Source organism: Uloborus diversus, chromosome 5 (genome assembly GCF_026930045.1).
Source record: "Uloborus diversus isolate 005 chromosome 5, Udiv.v.3.1, whole genome shotgun sequence".
Classification (NCBI taxonomy): Eukaryota; Metazoa; Arthropoda; class Arachnida; order Araneae; family Uloboridae; genus Uloborus; species Uloborus diversus.
The window spans coordinates 180,881,836-180,901,231 of NC_072735.1; the positions used below are offsets into that span (position 1 = coordinate 180,881,836).

Genomic DNA, 19,396 nt, shown 5'->3' on the forward strand with positions numbered 1-19,396 from the left:
TTACAATAGGCCTTTCTGAAAGCAATATATGAAGAAAAAAAAGCAACAGTTACTTTTTTCCCACTTTAACATGACTGTCTAGCTAGAAAAGATTTTATGTAACTGATTGGGCTCTGAAGCACTCAAATATATTTTGTAAAAATTAGAGGGTGGGTTCTAGAGAAAAATTCCTATTAATATCTTTTTAGAAAAAAAAAACATACGTAACTTAAAGAGCCTCAAATCATAAAGTGTCTAATAAACATAGCTTTTATATTCCAAAAATAAAACACATTTGATTTAGGTCTGAAGAACTAAGGAAATTCATTGGTAGGAGACCACGTCCTCTATTGAACTTGATGATATCTGGATACCATAAGTATGCCCAGCTGGCGATAATTCATAAACAAACAAATACACATAACATAAGATACAATGTTTTTCTTGGGGGTAGGCGGGTATTCTAAATGTTATTGATGACAACTAACAGGGCAATATCAATTTTTCGGTTAATGCAGTTAAACAAAGGACAGCATGCAACTATGATCCATTGATAGCAATTACCAATACAAAAGCAATGTGTGTTATCAAAGATTAGATAGTTATTTAAAACTTTTTTTTATTAATTAATTAATGGCAATAATAATGAAAACCTATGCTGGAGTAATGAAAAATTAACTATTAATTTCCAATTTTTTACTTAACTTGTTTAGAACCTCATTAACATTTTTTTTTTTTTTCAAAATAAGAATTATATCCATATCTGATGACTTGCAAATACATGCAATCTGGTGTGATATTCAAATAGATTCATCCGCTGATATTTCATTTGTCAAAAACTATCAAGTGCCCACAGTTGAGATTCAAACATGTCATTTTTAGAGATGTTTGAATTAGATGCTGAAAACTGATGCCACCAAAATATTATGCTTGAGGTAGCCAAAAGCCATTTTAGAGCATGTGACGTAACATTTATAGGTTGGCTGAGGATTATAATATTGTCAACTGTACAGAAAAAAATAATATAAAAAACTTTCTGTTGCTAAAAGATTTCTCATTGCAAAAAGTGCAATTAATTACTTAAGATACCTTTAAAAAAGTATTATAAGACCTCGTCATTACTTTTTTTTGAATAACCATCTTTGTATCACAAAAAAATTATTTACTCATATATCTATGTTATTGCATTAATTCAATATTGAATAGTTTATGAAAAAAATCTACTAGAAACTGATTAAAAATATATGCACATCACTTTACAAAGCACCATCAATATTTCCCTTAAATTTAAAGATTCAAATTTATTGCAAAATGATCTGGTTTTACCAACACTTGGGGGAAAGTAATTGGTCCCTTATACAGCCTTATTACTATTCACACTTATTTCTCAGATTATTCAGCACTGAAAAGTCAACTCTGTCGTATAGTGAACATTTTAGGTTACTAGGTTTTCAATTCTGAAAAATGTCGTTAAGGGTTCATAGAAACTGACCCCAGTCAAAATAAGAGCAAAGTCACTATTTCTTTAAATAGTTTTTCTACAGAAAAATATATATCTTACAGAATGAATAATGGCTGTTGATTTAAATAAGAAAGCAATTAAAAAGAATAGAGAAGATAAAGCAAAAAATAGTGGACAAAATGTACATGTGATGTCATTTAACAACAAAAAGAAAAAAAAATAGATGGGCGATAATTATATGAAAATCTAATTAACAACAGCAATTTTTGTCAGTACAGAGATCAAATACATGACATCGAAGGGGGGGGGGATGTAGCTTTAGCTGTAAAATCTTAAGACACATAGCAGAGAACGAAATTTTCCTGTCTGTTATCAGCCTTCAAATTGTTGACAGAATCTGTTCAAGTGACATGAGTATTGTATGTTTCCACATTAAGTATTAAAAATAACCTTGCAACAGCTTCTGCTCGCTCAAAGTAACACACAAAACAGTAGGACGTCATTTTTGTTCCACAAAGACATGAATATCTTAAAACTATAATTTGAAAGCAACAAATGAGACGATATAACAACATGGCCAAAAAACTCCAACATGTGCATATAAAACAACTTTTTTTTTTAACAATTTGCGAAATTGAATGACAATTTCTGAGGACACAAACCAACACCATTGAAGCAGAATGAATAAAATGCTAAATTATAATTACAAACAAATAATAGACGAGGAATGTGTTATCTACAAAATTCTTATATATTTTTCAATTTCAAACAATTATACACAAATATAACCATCTCTTTCAAGAGTCTCTAAAACATGATCCTTGCACCTTAATTCCATCACGCGGGGCACTTTCTGATAATGCAAAAATATGATGCATTTAAAACCTTAGAAATATTTAAACTTGATTGAGTATGAGCTTTGATAATGTCATGAATCATGTGCTTACTTTATCTCAAAAAAAAGTCATATTTTCTGTGAAAGTTTAACATTTTCCCCAATATTAATTGAAAACAAGACAGTACCACAATTTCTCTGTGCTTCATGACTCACAAAATATTTTGCTTATTGCCATAAGATTTGTAAGAGATTACTTCTATATACATTCGAACCTCGTTATCACTATACTTTTGGGACTGTCAACAAAGTGCTGTTATAGCGGGAGCAATGTTATAACCAAAATAGCTTAAAAATTCATTATTAAACATTGGTTCACAATAAAATTAAATTTAAAGAAGAAATTAATAGTGTTTATATATATGCTATAGATTCTTCAACTAATGTAAATTTGAGTTATTGGTGAATATAACAAAAATTCTTTAAAAAAAAAAAAACTTCACTTTTATAATTTTTTTTGAATTCTACAATACTTTCCAATAAGTGTTTGCTAAACTTTCAAATAACATCTTTAACACTCCTCCTTTCCACGAAATTATCAGCAAGAAAGAAACCAATTCAAGACTCTTCACTTTTGTCCACAATTTGATTAAATTTTCACTGCCTAGTCCCATTTTTCGAAGGTGAAAAAACCCTTTCTAATTTTTTTATCCACTTTAAGAGTCCCTTTTCCATATAATGAGGAGCTCTTATCTCTTTTTCTCTCTTGGGAGAAGCTTGTAGTGACCACCTACAGCTTAAGGTAGCTATGGTCTTTCTCTTCTCCTGCTATTTCCCTCGTCCAGTATTACAATCCACCCGATTTGAATTCCTTTCTATTGTCCCTCTTGATAACGTCTGAAACCTGTATTTTTCAGAACTTATCTACTGGTCCCGCACCATTTTTGAGGTGTCATGCCTGATCAAATCTCTTGTACGAGTCCGAGATTCCTACAACAAATATTTCCAGAATTATTTTTCGGAAAAATTTTCAAATGCAAAAAAATACTTGATCCAATCTGCGCAGCTCGAAGTGTCGTCGTAATCGGAGTTGCCCCAAAAAAACTGTCGTAAAACCCGGAGCCACTCAACATTAAAACTATATGGCATACATTCAGGACTTGGAAAAAGTGATGTGACATCAGGAATGTTGTGAAATCCTGGTATCACAATAACGAGGTTTGACTGTACCAGATTTTTTCTTCTTCCCAACTCTTAACAGATTTTTTTTTTTTTAAACAACAGAATAGCAACCAAGTTATATTTTCTCTCCTTTAGATAATTTTTACTGGCGCTCAAAAAGTGATTTTAAAACTTTGTGATTTAACAACTATTGCTATTTAAGGCATGCTCAATGAACTGTTATCATTATGAAAATTCACATTTTATATGTATATACACACAGTTGTAACCATTCATTGCAAATTAAGACTTATAATAAGGGAATAACATTTCACTATCAATATTAACCATGAAGATCGTAATATTTAGATTTTATTGAAAAGAAAACACTGCCCACCTTTAAGATTCTCGAAAATGGCCATGTTTTGCACTACATAGAAAAAAAAAACCTTTAGATTCCTGGCACATCAAAAAAGGAAATAACTAAAATTGTTTTCCAATTTTAATGTTTTCATTTTTCATTTTTTTACTATACATAAATTGCTTTTTTATAACAGTGTTAAAACTAAAACAGAACTGGATTTCTTATATTTCAGTAAAAACAGGCACGATTTAGTACATACACACAGACACATGCACTTACATACATACGCACACCCAAACATATACACCTAAACACACATACCAACATTCATGCCTACAGACATAACATCATAATTTCTTGTTAATTTTGTTATCCATGAGCTTGCCATGTGTACATATAAAAACATGCAAGTATTTTAAATATAATAATTGTTTGGGATAAAGTAAGCTACATGATGTAACATTATAAACATGACAATGAAGAGATGTTATTGCTGCTAATTTATTGTGTTGAAAGCATACGTAAAACATGTCTACATTCTGTCATTTCCCTGAGACATATGAGGTCAACAAAATGCACGCATGGAGGATACTTAAGCTGCAGTGCCTATATGCTAAACGAGCATACACCACTCCGAACTCTGGTATGAGCTTCTCTCTCACTCGAAGGCGTCAAAACAATCAAAATATACACGAAGGCAAACGAGAGTCCCCTTCATCCGCCTCCCTTCCGCTCGTACGAGAGAATTAAAAGGTGGAACGAAAAAAGAAACGATAAATGAGTGGACATTACTCTTTTGTTAGTTGACACAGAATGTATGTATGAATAGTCTCATCTTGAAGTAACGTATACGCGTAACGATGCATGTGCTCGAGACGGGAAACGATGACGGCAGAACGTGGAATGTGCAGCGTTCGATTCGGCCGTCTTTCTGGCAGTAGAGTCAAATCAATGGCAGTCGGACTTTGACGATGGGCCGCTTACTTCTTCTTGGCGTGCAACATCTCCATGAGCAGCGTCTGCGTTGGAACGGTGCTATTCAAGTGTCGGTAGAGCAGAAAGTCCTCCCCTCGCTCGCTGATGACGTGAATTTCAGGCAAGACCTGCAGTAGATGGGTAAACTTATCCTGAAAGAAGACAAGGACAGAGAATGATGATGCCGGGATGGTAGTTTTCATCAGGAAAATAAAGAACAAGCCACTTTAACAGAGGCGAGACTCTAGCAAAAATTTTATAGTCTTCCACTTCAGACTGACATAGTAGCTCCTTCCCCAAACCATCTCTGCTAGTAAGATCCATGGTTTTAATGGAGGGGCTCAATAAAAAAAGCTATGTTCTTGCAGATTTAGAGGACTATCCATAATATTTTTGACTTCCAGATTTGTAAACTTTGGTTTATCCACAAAATTTCTGTTTCCCAAGTTAACTGGCTATGGTCCATCCAAGACATTTCCGGCTTTGAAACTATACGCTGTGGTACATCTAAAGCGCTTTATTAGTGGTCGCTAGTCTGCAACGGCTGACCACTTCATTGAAAATGACTACCGATCACTTCATTGAAATTGACTACCGACCACTTCATGGAAAATGACTACCAACCACTTCATTGAAAATGACTACCGACCACTTCATTGAAAATGACTAACAAAAAAATCAAGTCTTAGTGTGGCGACCATGTGTTTCTTTAGTTGTTAAAAATCCTATCTTACTTTGTGCAACAACAACACGATTCCAATCCTGAGTCACTCAGCACATCAGTCCACTCTGGGACAAAGTGGCAACGTAACAATTCCACCTTGGCATCGTAATTCGAAGCAAACTTCCTAAAAGTTATTTATTGTTCGCACTGAATATATATATAAAATTAAGCAAACAGAATTTCAAATATTAAACAAATTATAAATAATTAATGATGATAAAAAGGAAAATTGCAAACAGCTATTAAGTAGGAAAAGATAAAGTATGAATCCAGAGCTCATCAGCCGTGGAGGATTCATTATTTACGGTCAAAAAGACCAAAATTTTAACTATGAACTAAAAGAGAATGTTTATATTTACTTGGCTTTTTAGTTTTGCTGCGTTGCGCATCTATAAGCTCTTGGTGTGGTCTTTTCAATATTTTTCACTTTTATTGTTATTATTATTATAATATATATATATATATATATATATATATATAAAATGGCTACCAGAAGTTAAAGAGGCTACCATTTTTTTGTGACTTTGGTAGCCAGTGGCTACTGTTCAGAATTCCTAGTCTAGAGCTTAAGGTATATCCTTTATGTTGCTCGAATCAAGACTCATAAGCCATGATAGACACAAAAGGTTTCTGAAGTTGCAAGCTTGTAGGCCTGGAATTTCAGAAGGGTCCAAGAAATATACTGTCTGCATGAATTTCCAGTACGCTGAGATGGTTAGAGGGAGCTATGGCATCGGTCTGAAGCAGAATGCTACGGATTTTTTGCAAGAAGAAGGAATTAAAGGTCCAATAGTGTTATGTGTATGTCAGAATTAAAAATAGAAATACATCACAAACATATTTTAAAAAGTAAAAATTAATATTAACATTAAAATAATTTATGAAATTTGAGTGTATGACAGTTGAAAATCTATAACAATATGTAAGTAGATGTGAACGCCAGCTGCCAGTTCAAAAGAAGACCTAAAGTTATAATTTCCCTCGTCTTAGGTTAGCTAGTACTAAAAAAATTTAAAGCAACATGAGGAGGAATTTACCTGTTTTATGAAGATGATGGTGAAGTAGCAATCAGATCAGGGGCGGATCCAGACGGAATTCTCGGAGGGGGCCATTTGGAAAAATATGATGTCTTGGAAAATTTTTCAATTTTACAAATATCAATATAGCAAGTGGCGTCATTACGGGGGGGGGGGGGGGTTCGCTCCTGCTGTCACCCGTCTGGGGGGGGGGGACAACCTAAGTGGAATTGCAAGTTTCGGAAAAATATGAAGCTAAAATGCATTTTTAAGACTACAAATTTGAAAACTTTTCGGGGGTTAAACCCCCGGACCCCCCACTTATTTCGTTACAACACAAATGTAGTAGGTTCTGAATTGTATGAATTTCAGGGGGGTGACTCCACAAATTGCCACCCCGGGTGTCACCTATGCTAGGTACGCCACTGATATAGCCCACCTTTAACTAGAGCATTTTTTAAGGAATTTTCACTAGGCGACGCAAGTTTAAACATAAAGGCTGTGACCTTCCCAATAATTTTCCTCTTTTCTTAACAAACGTGTGCATATATCGTTGCTTTAGAGTGATATTCCTGTAATCAGTACTGTGTTCTGAGGCGACTGTATAGGACTTCTGATTTAAGAGCAAGCCGATACGAACCAACCGTAAGTACAATGTTAACTCCGAAGTAAAGGGGGTCCAAAGGTTTCTCCCCCGGGAAATTTTCGAAATTTTTAGTTTTAAAAACTCATTTTAGACGATCTTTGGTAATGTTAGGGAAGAAGAGGTTCGGTGGTGCATCCCTGTCTATTTTTCGAAATAGTAGCTCTAAGAATGCAGTTTTAGACGATCTTAGATGACGTTAGAGAGGGATTAGAGATTTTAGGGCCCATCTAAGGAAATTTTTCTGATCTTAGAAATGCATTTTTACTGTCTTTCGTAATATTAAGGGCTCGGGTGTGACCTCCCCCCCTGCTCATTTTTCGAAATTGAAACCTTAAAAACACAAACATTATCTCCAATAATGTTAAGATGAGGGAGGTTTGGAGTTTCTCCGGCGAATTTCTTTTACCATTGTAGAGCCAAAAAACCCAGTTTAATGCAATCTTTTTGCAATGATACGTGGAGGAGACATTTGGGGGCCCACACCAAAAATTTTTTTTTTTAATTTGCAGTCTTAAAGATGCATTCTAATTATCTTTTGCAATATGGTAATGGTATAGGAAGAAGAGGTTTGGAGCACTTCTCCCGAAATTGTGGCTCTAAAGAAGCTGTTTTAGACTATTTTTGGTGATGTTAAGGGGGGGGGGGAGGAGAGATTAAAAGGCCCATCCCAGGAAATTTTATTAATTTATAGACTTAAAAACGCATTCTACACTGTCTTTGGTAAGGTTAAGGGTTGAAGAGATTCTGAGGTCCACTCCCAAATTTTTTTCAAAATTGAAAATGTAGGCAATCTATGATTCATGAGAAACCAGCAGCCATGAGGACCAGCAATTTTTCGAAATTGAAGCTCCAGAAACGTAATTCTTGAAGACTTTCAATGATGTTAGGGAGGGAGGAGTTCTTCCCTGGAAACATTTTGAAACTGAAGCGCTTAAAACAAAATCTAGATCGATCTTGAACGATGTTGGCTAAAATTAGAGGTGGGGGACCCTCCGCTGGAAACTTTTACAAGTTATTTTTTAAAACGTGGTTTGTAGACGATCTTTGGTAATATTAACAAGAGCAAGAGGAGTGGTTTGGAGGGTCCCATATTAAAAAGGGAATGAAGAATAATTACATATCACTGCATAAAGCCAGGTTAAATCTTAAATCTTACTTTAACTTAATGCACAACCATTGAATGTATAACTTTTTGTCGAACACTTACTAACATATATCCTTTTTCTTTCCCCCAAGGTGAAAGTAAACACATCTAACTAGACGAGCCCATTATGCTAAATAAACCCAAATATTTGGTATACACTTGATTTTTTTGAAATTTCTGGGGGTGGCTATGCCCTCCCTCTGGCATTGTTTCCATTCTTGTAACAATTCACATGAATTACAATGAAGTTTTTTTTTTTTCAATTTAAACTAGGAAAGAGAGTTTTAAAAACTGTACTTGAAACTTTCTCAATGTGGTTTTATGGCTCCCTAGCGTTGTTTTTATGTTCTTTTTAGACTTTAAGGATTTTTATTATATTTAGCTTTAAAAAAGGTTTTTAACTATTTTTGAAACTTTATGAAGGTAGCCACGGCTTTCCTCTCATTGTTTTCCTTATTGTTAGACTTTGTATTTATTATAAGGAAAATATTTTGCATTTTTGCTTAAAAAAAGGGAATTTTAACTATTCTTGGAATTTTCTCGGTGGGGGCCATGGCCCCCATGGCCGTCTCCCTGGATCCGCCCATGATATCAGATGACAATGTAAAAAAAAAAAGGAATTTAAGAACAAATATTGAGCAATAGAATTGATCCAGCATTACCTGACAATGTCCAAATACCATGTTTTGAAGAAGCAATAGAATTACTGCTTGTGAGATCAAGAATACAACTTGCCATGTTAACAATATTTTAATAAGCTTTTATCTACAGTTTAGAAAAAGGACCAGTAAACCAGAAGTAATTTCAAATCACAGTTAACAGATTAAACTTTTTTTTTAAATTAAAAAAAAAAAAAAAAAAAAAAAAAAAGAAAAAAAAAAGAAGGGAGAAAACATTATAGAAAGAAAAACCTGCATGGTTCAAGTCAACCACACAGAGGAGGATCCTAGCCTAGGACGGTTGGCATAGTGAACTGAAAAGTGACTACAGCAGAGTGACTCATGAAACTTTACGAAAAAAAAAAGAATGTTTGTGTTGAAATTAAATCGATAAAAACAACGTTAATGGTGCACAAAAATTGCCAATTATAGCAGATACTTGTTTTGGAATTACAAGATTCTCCATTTTCAATGCAAAATATATGTGCATACAGAAAAAGAAAGAACGTCTGATAATAAATAGCAAAAAATGAGTTAATATCTTTTAAAATACCAGGTTGTTTAAGAACTGTAGCACTACTCATGATGATGAAGAAATATAAATGAAGGGACAATTAGTGAAGCGAAAATTTCTCAACTACGTTAGAACTTGAAAGGGTACTCAATCTTTATTAGGTAATGATGGAAAATCAATTAAGTTGGAGCAAAAAGAGCATGGCTCATATTATTTTATTGAACACATTGACTGCCAATGAGGAAATAATCTATAGTAGGTGGTTTCCATGTAGAACCAATGGGTTTCCATGAGAACTGCAATTTACCTCACAGTTGCCTGACGTGAAGTTTTTTAAGCAAATAATTATGTAGAATAAACACCTTTGTGCATAAAAAGTAAAATAAGAAATAACAACATCAAATAGCACAAATTGCAGATCATTGCAGACATGTGCTTCGGCAGTACAAGGAAAGCCTTTTTCAATCCAAAAGAAATATGCTTATGGACAAACAATCCAACCTTTTGTCTTTTCATCCATAAACTCATTTCATTTGCATTTAAAAAGGCCTTCCTCGTAACACCAAAACACATGTCTGCAGTAATCTGCAATTTTCGTTATTTGACGTTGTTATTCCTTAAATACAATTACATTGGTGGAACACAAGGATGAATATGGATATTGACTCTTGGGAAGGTAGTACGATATTAAAGCTGACTGACAGCTACAAATTTATTTGCTACTTTTCATGTTAAAATACTTAAAAGATTTTTAATTCTCAATTTTTCATTTACAATTTATTTAGACATACTTTTGATTTTTACGTAATAAGCTTTCTGGACGAATATGAGCAATTAGGTCTTTAGACTCAAAAACTGGAAAGAGCCTTGACAGTCAATGTGTTAAAAACACACAATTCAATCATGAAATGAAATCCGAATTTTATTTACGAAGGTAAGAACGCCACAAACAAAATAATTTCTTAAAGATAAATCTAACTTCGCTCCAGAAGAAAGGCAGTATCTGTCGGACTTACCAGGAAGGCAGGCATCACAATCAATACAGAGTCCATTTGAAACACATACTTTTTTTCACAGTCCCTTTAACGGTCCCATCATTCCAATCTGCAATGTACTTCATAGCTTCCTCAATATTTAGAAAGTTTACCAGCTCGATAGTTCAGCATTATTTGTGAAACTAACAAATGAGTTTATTCACTTCAATGTAATAAGTCTCAAATACAAAAGTTTTTTTTTTCTCTTTGAGAAATGTTTTTGTTTTAATATTAAAAACTATATAGTTGCTTTTTAAAGAAACTTTCTGGAAAATATTACTAGTGCTGGTTGTGTATATGAAGCATGTAATAAATTCAGTGAAATAGTATGAGAATCATTTTAAAGAAGAATTTCAATAGAACGTTATAATGTCATTGACAGAAAAGTACTACTGAACAATATTTTGAACCTCCATGCAAAAGGTGGTTTGGGGAGGACAACCCAAATTAATAGTCATATTTTTAGCATTCTTTTGTATATTTTAAAATCATTTCATATCTTGTATTCACTAGAATTTTTTATCAATACAATGACTGGAATTTTATCTGATTATTGGTGCAGGAAATTTGTTTTGAAATACCATTTTAGAAATACCAACAACTAACCTAAGAAAGAAAAATATTTAAACATGACAAAAAATATTTCGTAAAAATGTATATCATCACCTCAGAGCACCAGTAAAACATCTAATCTCAGAAACAGCAGCAAGATATCCTACTGTTGATCTGAGGCGACGATATGAAAGAATATAAAAATGAAAACAGACATACTTATAAAAAATAAATGCCACACACACTTTTTTATGATAATCAAAACAAGATATTATGAACGAAATACAAATTAGATTTCTTTTCAGAGTTTAACACAGTTTAAAAGACATACTGCTTCAGAGATTACTATTCCCCATTTGGAGTATGCTGTTCAGTTTTGATCTCCTTATCTTAAGAAAGACATTAACGTATTGGAAAGGGTTCAAAGGCGAGCTACAAGGCCAATAAATGGACTTTCCCACTTAGACTATGATTCCAGGCTTAGAAGGCTAAAAATGTAGTCTTGTGCAATGAAGAGACCGAGGGGACATGATTCAGCTGTTTAAATTTATTAAAACGAAAGATGTTACGGGGCTAAAGTTTAAAACTGAAAACAGGACAAGGGGTCATTGTTTTAAGCTATTTAAATCTCAGGCTAACATGGATATTAGGAAAAATTATTATTATAGCAGGGTAGTGGAACCTTGGAACAGCTTACCGGAAGAGGTGGTAATGAGCAAGGGAGTAGACAGTTTTAAGAGGGCCATTGATCTTCAGTGGGGATTGTAAATTGACTAGGACCAGTCTAGCTGGGCCCAGAGCCTGTTGCTGGTCGTCACTTTTGTATTTGTATTTGTATTACAAAGCTTCAAAAAACAATAAAATAATTGCTAAAATTGTATTTTTAGTTAATAGCTAACCCTATAAAGTCTTTTTTTACCACATCGTGGTTCTTAATCAATGCTAGAAATAATATCAATTTAGAAAATATTGGAACGAAACAAGGGCTTTTGCGAATTTAATTAAAACCATCAAAAAAAAAAAAAAAAAACGAGCTGATGTGTGCATTACACGACTTCCTTTTGCCCCAATTTAATGTCATTTCCCCATTACTGGCAATTTTAATGTGATGCAAAAGTTATATCACCAACAGTGGTCAAATTAAAATCAGATTTTTTAAAAAAAATCGCGAAATTTGTCACCAAATTGGCGACCAAACTTGGCAACCAAAAAGACTGGCGATATATCGCCAAGTGTCTGCCAAATTGTAACACCACTTGAGTTTACATCGAACTTAACAATGATTCCCCCCCAAAAGGGGCCTTTAGAAACACCCGAATGTGACCAAAAGGGAAGGTGCACAACTAGACCCCACTATGTGCCTACATACCAAATTTCAACTTTCTAGGACATACCGTTCTTCAATTATGCGACACACATATGCACATACAGACGTCATGAGAAAACTCATTGTAATTAACTCGGGGATTGTCAAAACGGATATTTCGCATGTCTATACGTTCTTAGGCACTTATCCATGGGGGGTCGAGTTGAAAAAAAACTCAACATTCATTCGGGGGTGAGCAAAATGGAAATTAAGGTTGATTTTTGAGGGAAAATTTTTTCACGAATACAATACTTCCTTTTTTGTAAAAGGAAGTAAAAAGTATAGAAAAAACCTATTTATGTTAGATTTTAAACAGTTTTAGAATAAAAATTTTAAAAAATAAATACGCGCATCTTTAATATGAATAAGACTGTTTGCTAAGTGTGGATGAATACAGATTTTTTCCTTTGACATTACTATCAGTCAAGAAAAAGAGAGTTTTATTAGAAGTGTGAAAGTAAATTCTTGAATATGTTTTGAAAATGAATGTCAGAATTTACATTTGGTCGGGACTTAAAACATTTTACCAAATTTGTGAGCGATACTAACTTATTTCAGGAAGAGCTCAAAGGAGGACTACTTATTTAGATTATGATTCCAGACTTATCAGTTTGCTGGAAACACTCATTACTTGCATTGCACTGGGATATCATGTTTTAAAAGGGCACTTGATTTCTATTATGAGGTATAGTAAACAGGGCCAGATTTAAGGGAGGGCAGGGGCTACTGCCCCGGGGCCTTCATAACAAAGGGGCTCCCACAATAAAATTTTTACAAAATAGCCTAACTTTCATGGGTAGAAAATATCAGATATATACATACATATATATATAAATATTCGGATATATATCAAAGCATCTGGTATTTTCGAAAATATGATTATCTTTTCAAACCCTGACAGGGTTGCCACTCAATTTTGGAAAAAAAATTCCCTGTGTTTTCCCTGTATGAAAATCAAACATTACAAACGAGCGAGCACTGATTATTTGGAAAAGAACATTAATATCTTGTTAATTTCACCACAGGGTAAAAAAAACGAAACACAAATTTCTAAATAAATAAGGGAAAATAAATAAGAATTCATAATAACTGAAATAATAGCATGGTGGTTGAACATATTTAACTTTTTATTCAAAAAAAAAAAAAAAAAAAACTTCTCTTAGCCATGGACCTAAAAGTGTATAAGTGACCCAAAACAATGATGATTGATGACTAATTTCATACACTCTAAATTATCATGAAATTCAAGATTCTATTTTTATGAAAAATATTTTAATATTTACTTTAAAAAAAAACTTTCAAGCAAAATTACCATTTTTTATTTTACTTTATTTCTGAACTTTATTAATATTCTCATTATAATTATTACTATTTATTTAATTTTTGGTAGTTTATATACTTGGGAATTGATTTTTGTAACTTTAATTTAAGAAGGAAAAAAAAATTCCCTGTATTTTCCAGGTTTTTGAGGAAATTTTCGAAATTCCCTGGATTTTCCCTGGTTTTTTTTGTTGATTTTTGAATTCCCTGTGTTTTCCCTGTTTCTTCAGGTTTCCCTGAGGCGTGGCAACCCTGCCTGATTAGGGGCTTCTACTCCTATGTTGCCCTGGGGCCTCCACGCTTCCAAATATGGCCCTGATAGTAAATAGCATGAGCCTAGTTTGGGCAGAGGTCCTATTACTGGTCATTTCCTTTTTGTACTTGCTTTCAAAAAACAATCTACACTACAACTGTGATTGAAATCACTGATATCAACCATTTGCTTTAATTGCTATTCATTTCTACAAAAACTAAAACAATATATAAAAATTCAATTTCCGTCCATAAATGCAATCTTTTACAATAAGCTTTTAAATGTAAAACACCATCACTACGTCACACTATACTTTCAAACATAATCCTCAACCGACCACTCACGTGATCAGGGAGGCAAAATCAGAAAAAGCATCACACGATACTGACGATACTGACCGTAATTTGTGGATAGCAACTGAGGGTGTACTCCATGAGTGCTTGCTGTGCCCTTTCATATGCTTCATGAACCAGCTTCAGATTCGAAAGGGTTCGAACATCTGCTGAAAAAAGATGAGCAAATTCATTTTTTTTGCACTGCTATGAAAAACACTATATAGAGAAAGAAATGAATAAGAAAAAAAAATTATATTAATTTGAATTTTTGGCATTTTGAATTCAAATTATGTTTCTCGCAATCACGAGCGTGTGTGTGTGTGTATGCGCGTGTGTGTTTGTGTAGGCGCATGTGTGTGGGTGCATGTGTATGTGTGTATTGATAGACATCGGTAAACGATATTTATCCACGTTCTCATTCCTAATGTAATGTAATATAAAATTAACTTTATTCAAATTAGATTAACTTCTCAACTCTTTCGGCACGTGTAAAGTTTCAGTTTTAGGTTGGCATCCTTTGATGCCCAATCATATGCAAACGAGGCAAGTATAAATAGTGAACGATTCCAATCGTTCTCTCTCTCTTCTTTTGTGTTCGTCAGCCTCTTGTGAGTTAGGTCCGATAGGTGTTGGGGAGTTGCGAACTTCGTCTCTTTATCTTAAGCAAGACATTAACGTATTGGAAAGGGTTCAAAGGCGAGCTACAAGGCTAATAAATGGGCTTTCTCACTTAGACTATGATTCCAGGTTTAGAAGGCTAAAAATGTACAGTCTTGAGCAAAGAAGAGACCGAGGGGACATGATTCAGTTGTTTAAATTTATTAAAATGAAAGATGTTAGGGGCTGAAGTTTAGCACTGAAAACAGGACAAGGGGTCATTGTTTTAAGCTATTTAAATCTCAGGCAAACATGGATATTAGGAAAAATGATTATTTTAGCAGGGTAGTGGAACTTTGGAACAGCTTACCAGAAGAGGCGGTAATGAGCAAGGGAGTAGATAGTTTTAAGAGGGCCATTGATCTTCACTGGGGATTGTAAATTGACTAGGACCAGACTAGCTGGGCCCAGAGCCTGTTGCTGGTCGTCACTTTTGTACTTGTATATAGTCAAAATATGTTTTAAAAATGTTTGAAGGATGTTTACAAGCATCTAAAATAATAATGTAAGTTTATCAAAAGGTTGATTACATACCGAAATTTCGACTTATGCGAAGGGATCTTTGAACGCATCTCTCTTGTAAGTCATGACTTGACTGTAAAGGGTTAACGTTAGTATTATAGGAGGGGTCATTTTGATCCCAAGCTAACTTTTTTTGCTAACTGCTTTTACATATTTTCACCAAAAATTTAATCCTTCCTTGACTTTTCCTAAATCAATATGCTTTGTCATAATATAAAGTTTTGTATTTTATCTCGAACCCACACAAAATGGTTGTACTTAAAATGTAGGTGGGTGTCATTTTGACCCTTTTGAGCAAAAAAGAGATTCAAAGTCACTTACTGATGTTGAAACAGAGCAGAAAATCAAAAAATGCTTCTTGGAACATATCACTGCAAGAACTTAAAGAAATCATAATGTTTTTATACATAAAAGGAGGCATTAAATGCTAGTTTCTGAAATGCAATTGAAACAGCGCTGGTTATTTTGACGGTATTTTAAACTTTTTAAAACTATTTCATTATATTGTCCTTAAAATCCCTGCACCCTTTAAATAAACTGCATCCATTATCAATATGTTAATTTTATACTAATTTTTACAAGTACAGTGAAGCACCCTTTATACGTTTTAGAAGGGACTGTAAGAAAAAAGCGTACAAATAAAAAACCGTATAATAGGTATAGGTTAATGCGTATTAGACACTGCAGGGACCAATTTACAAGACATATGAAACAGAAACGTATAAACGGTGCTTCCCTGTATACAACATTACGTAGGGCTATAATAACAAACATATGGATGTTTTACTTGCCAAATCGATGAACTCCATAAAACAAAAAGTTGAGAAAAGTGATGAAGAAGATAATGTTATCCATAGGAGTGAATAAGTCCTCGTGTAAACATTTTCTGCCATCGCAGGATTAGAAATGTACTGAACCAAAAGTTTAATATAAATTCATGTTCTAAGCATTGATTAAGCACTATTAAAGCAAAAATGAGGATTTTTTTTAAAAGTGGAGTTAATCGATTTGGCAACTGAGGCGTCCATATAACATTATGTAGGGCTAACTATGCAGATTTCTTCTCTGAGGGTCAAAATGACCCCGCCGTAATTCCAGATATACCAAGACCCAGTAGTTCTTGTGTTAAATTAGTTAATATGATACAAAAAGAATAATTGGGTGAGAATGGGGTTGTTTTCTTCAGTCAAAAGTAGTACTTTTAGTCTCTGAAGTTGATAGAATAAGCAAAAAAAACAACATGGACCCAGAAAATACTTTTATTTTCTCAACAGTTTTTTTTAATTAACTCCTTAAAATGTCTGATTTTTCAAACAAAGCGTGGTCTTGATGACATCACAAATGATACTCTTTGGCACATCTTTCTACGCGTTTCCACGTTATGATAATCAATAAGCGAATTAATATTGCGCTCAACACTTGCTATCAACTATATCGTTGCCAAGACACGAAAGTAAAGATGCAAATTAAATATTTTGCTCTGTGAATGGCAACACTGAATGGCATTTGATCATTTGTGATCTCACATGACAGAAGAATAAACAATGAAAGCGCACCGATTTGAGTAATTTTTCAAAAATTATAAACTGAAACAAATAATTTAAAAAATGGTCAGATCCTATGTTTTTAAGCATGCTCTTTCATAAAAAAATACTTTTAAAATTTTGTAAATGACCCCATAGACGATCCTCTCACCTGGGTTGAGGAGAAGGAGAAACTTGAGGCAGATGAAGTCGAGGGGATCGAACTTGAGCTCTGTGAGGCGGCTGGCAACGAGGTTGAGTCTGTCCACCATGCTGGTCACGCCCAACAAGGCCAGGTTGACCAGGCTGAACTTCTGTCCGTTGGGCATGGTGGTCTCTTCGGGCAGGCCATTGTGCAGCCGCTGGTGCAGGTGGTCAAGGATCAGCATGTCACTCCAGGAGTGCTGGAGCAGCTTCATTTGGTCGTCCACCTGAGAGAAAAGAACTTTCATCAATGACCCCCAAAGCAGAATACTACTAAATTTGCGACGTACGTCACAGAACATATGCCTGAGCAGCAGAACAATTCTGTTCAAATGTGAGAGGAAAATTGACAAATTTTCTGCAGAAATTCTGCAAATTTCATTGAAAATCTGCAGAAACCGCGGTGCCGAAAATCTGCAAAAATTGCGGTGCAGAGAATCTGTAGAAACTGAACGTCTTAAAATTAAAAGAAAATCTAAAATTATCTCAAATTACGATAATTTGGCGGAAAGCTCGCTATGTTGAATTTGATTATTCCTTTGAGGACTTTCCCAATCGATCTTCATCATTACAATTTCCGCCATACACGTATGTTTTGGAAACATGCCAACATTGAAACACGTCCACTGCCGAAAATTGCGTGTCTTGTTTGAGATTTCAATCCTTTTGCATCCAAAAAATATTTCAATTGTTTTGAAAAGTTTTATTATATGCAACCCAACCTCAACTCATTCTATTTATTATTTCAGTAATTTCCTTATTTAGTAACATTATTTTAATTGCTCCTTCATGCCATGTAAAATTAACCAAAAAAAATGTGGTTTGACACCTAGGTTCGAATTTTTATAAAATTTTGTATCTTTGCTCTTTCTATGCATTTTGGAAAGCATATAAACTATTTTTGGAAAATCTCAATCGGTTTAGGTTTGACACCTTGTTAAAGTTTTTTTGATTTTACAGTTTTCATGATCAACTAATTTTCCAAATTCTGTGCTCTTTAATTAGTCATTTGGTTGAAAGCTGTGATGTTTCCGAAAATATTTCATTTCCACAGAAATAAATAACAACAGTCCAGTTTATAAAAAAAAATAAATAAACTACTCCTATATAACGATTTTGATTTTTGCCACCCAATTTGTGGAAAATGTCACGTTTTTTCACGTACAATGCTTGAAATACTTGCAGAACAATTTTGGTCAAATGATTTTACGTTGCAGAACATCGTAAAGTATTCTGCTTCAGGGTCAATGACCACATCCAGCTTGGACCATTACCAACAAGGCATTATTGCACAGAGAGGAGGAAAGTTAAGTGGTTGCTCTGGGAACCAAAACTTGAGAGGGTAATTTTAGTATAACTATTTCATTTTATACAATTGAGGTGTTGACATTAAGAAGCACAAAACAAGTCAAAAAACAGTTTCTTCTAGCTTACTTCTATCCCAGTTTTAAAATTTATAAAAATTATATGCTAGCCCGTGGCATACATAGCACCCTCACAGTGCAAGAGGGCACAAGAGGTATGAGGGTGCACATTCTGAAACCTCCCCCCCCCCCACTGTGTTTAAATTTAAAATATTAATTCTTATGGGGGGGGGGCACCGAAGTCTATGTACGCTACTTTTGCTGGCAGAATTCAAACTAAAGGTAGAAGATGTTAGCAAGAAGAAACCGTTTTTTGACAACCTCTTGTCAATGTTAATGCCTCGATGCATTTGATAGTTTTAAACAGCTAACACAAGATTTATGTCTGTTCTTTGATTACATGATAGATCATACAACACTTTTCATTTTGTGTGTTCAATAATATACTAATCAAAATTAAAAAAAAAAATTCACATTGAAGTTGTAAATAACTTTATTTCTGTCGACATGACATGGGTGCCCATTTTCTCTTTATAGGAAGGCTCTCATTGCTATTGTTTATAAAATTTTGTCCTACTTTAGCATGTATGAAGTCTTTTATCATTGAAAATCTGATGGATAAGTGCAAATGCAAGGAGTCTCTATCATCCCCCCCTTACCCCCCCCCTTTTATCATTACCAAGAATAGTGGAGCACAGCGCTTTGGAGACTTAAGTTTCAAGGAATTACTGGGGGGTGACACCCAAATCCCCTATTTGTGTCTAAATACAACACATACATATAGGGG

At 34.0% G+C, this 19,396-nt stretch overlaps 1 protein-coding gene across 1 annotated transcript in view; it reads right to left on the minus strand.

The window, feature by feature from the left end:
* Window positions 1-4,138: 4,138 nt before the first annotated feature.
* The window catches only part of LOC129222159 (nuclear hormone receptor FTZ-F1-like), a 256,600-nt gene continuing 241,342 nt past the window's right edge, over window positions 4,139-19,396 (minus strand). The window contains exons 4-6 of the mRNA XM_054856616.1: window positions 17,214-17,472; window positions 14,403-14,503; window positions 4,139-4,928 (exon numbers count right to left, since the gene is read on the minus strand). Of these exons, the coding sequence (XP_054712591.1) occupies window positions 4,782-4,928; window positions 14,403-14,503; window positions 17,214-17,472 (507 nt within the window). The 3' untranslated portion in view covers window positions 4,139-4,781. The remainder of the gene's footprint in view (window positions 4,929-14,402; window positions 14,504-17,213; window positions 17,473-19,396) is intronic.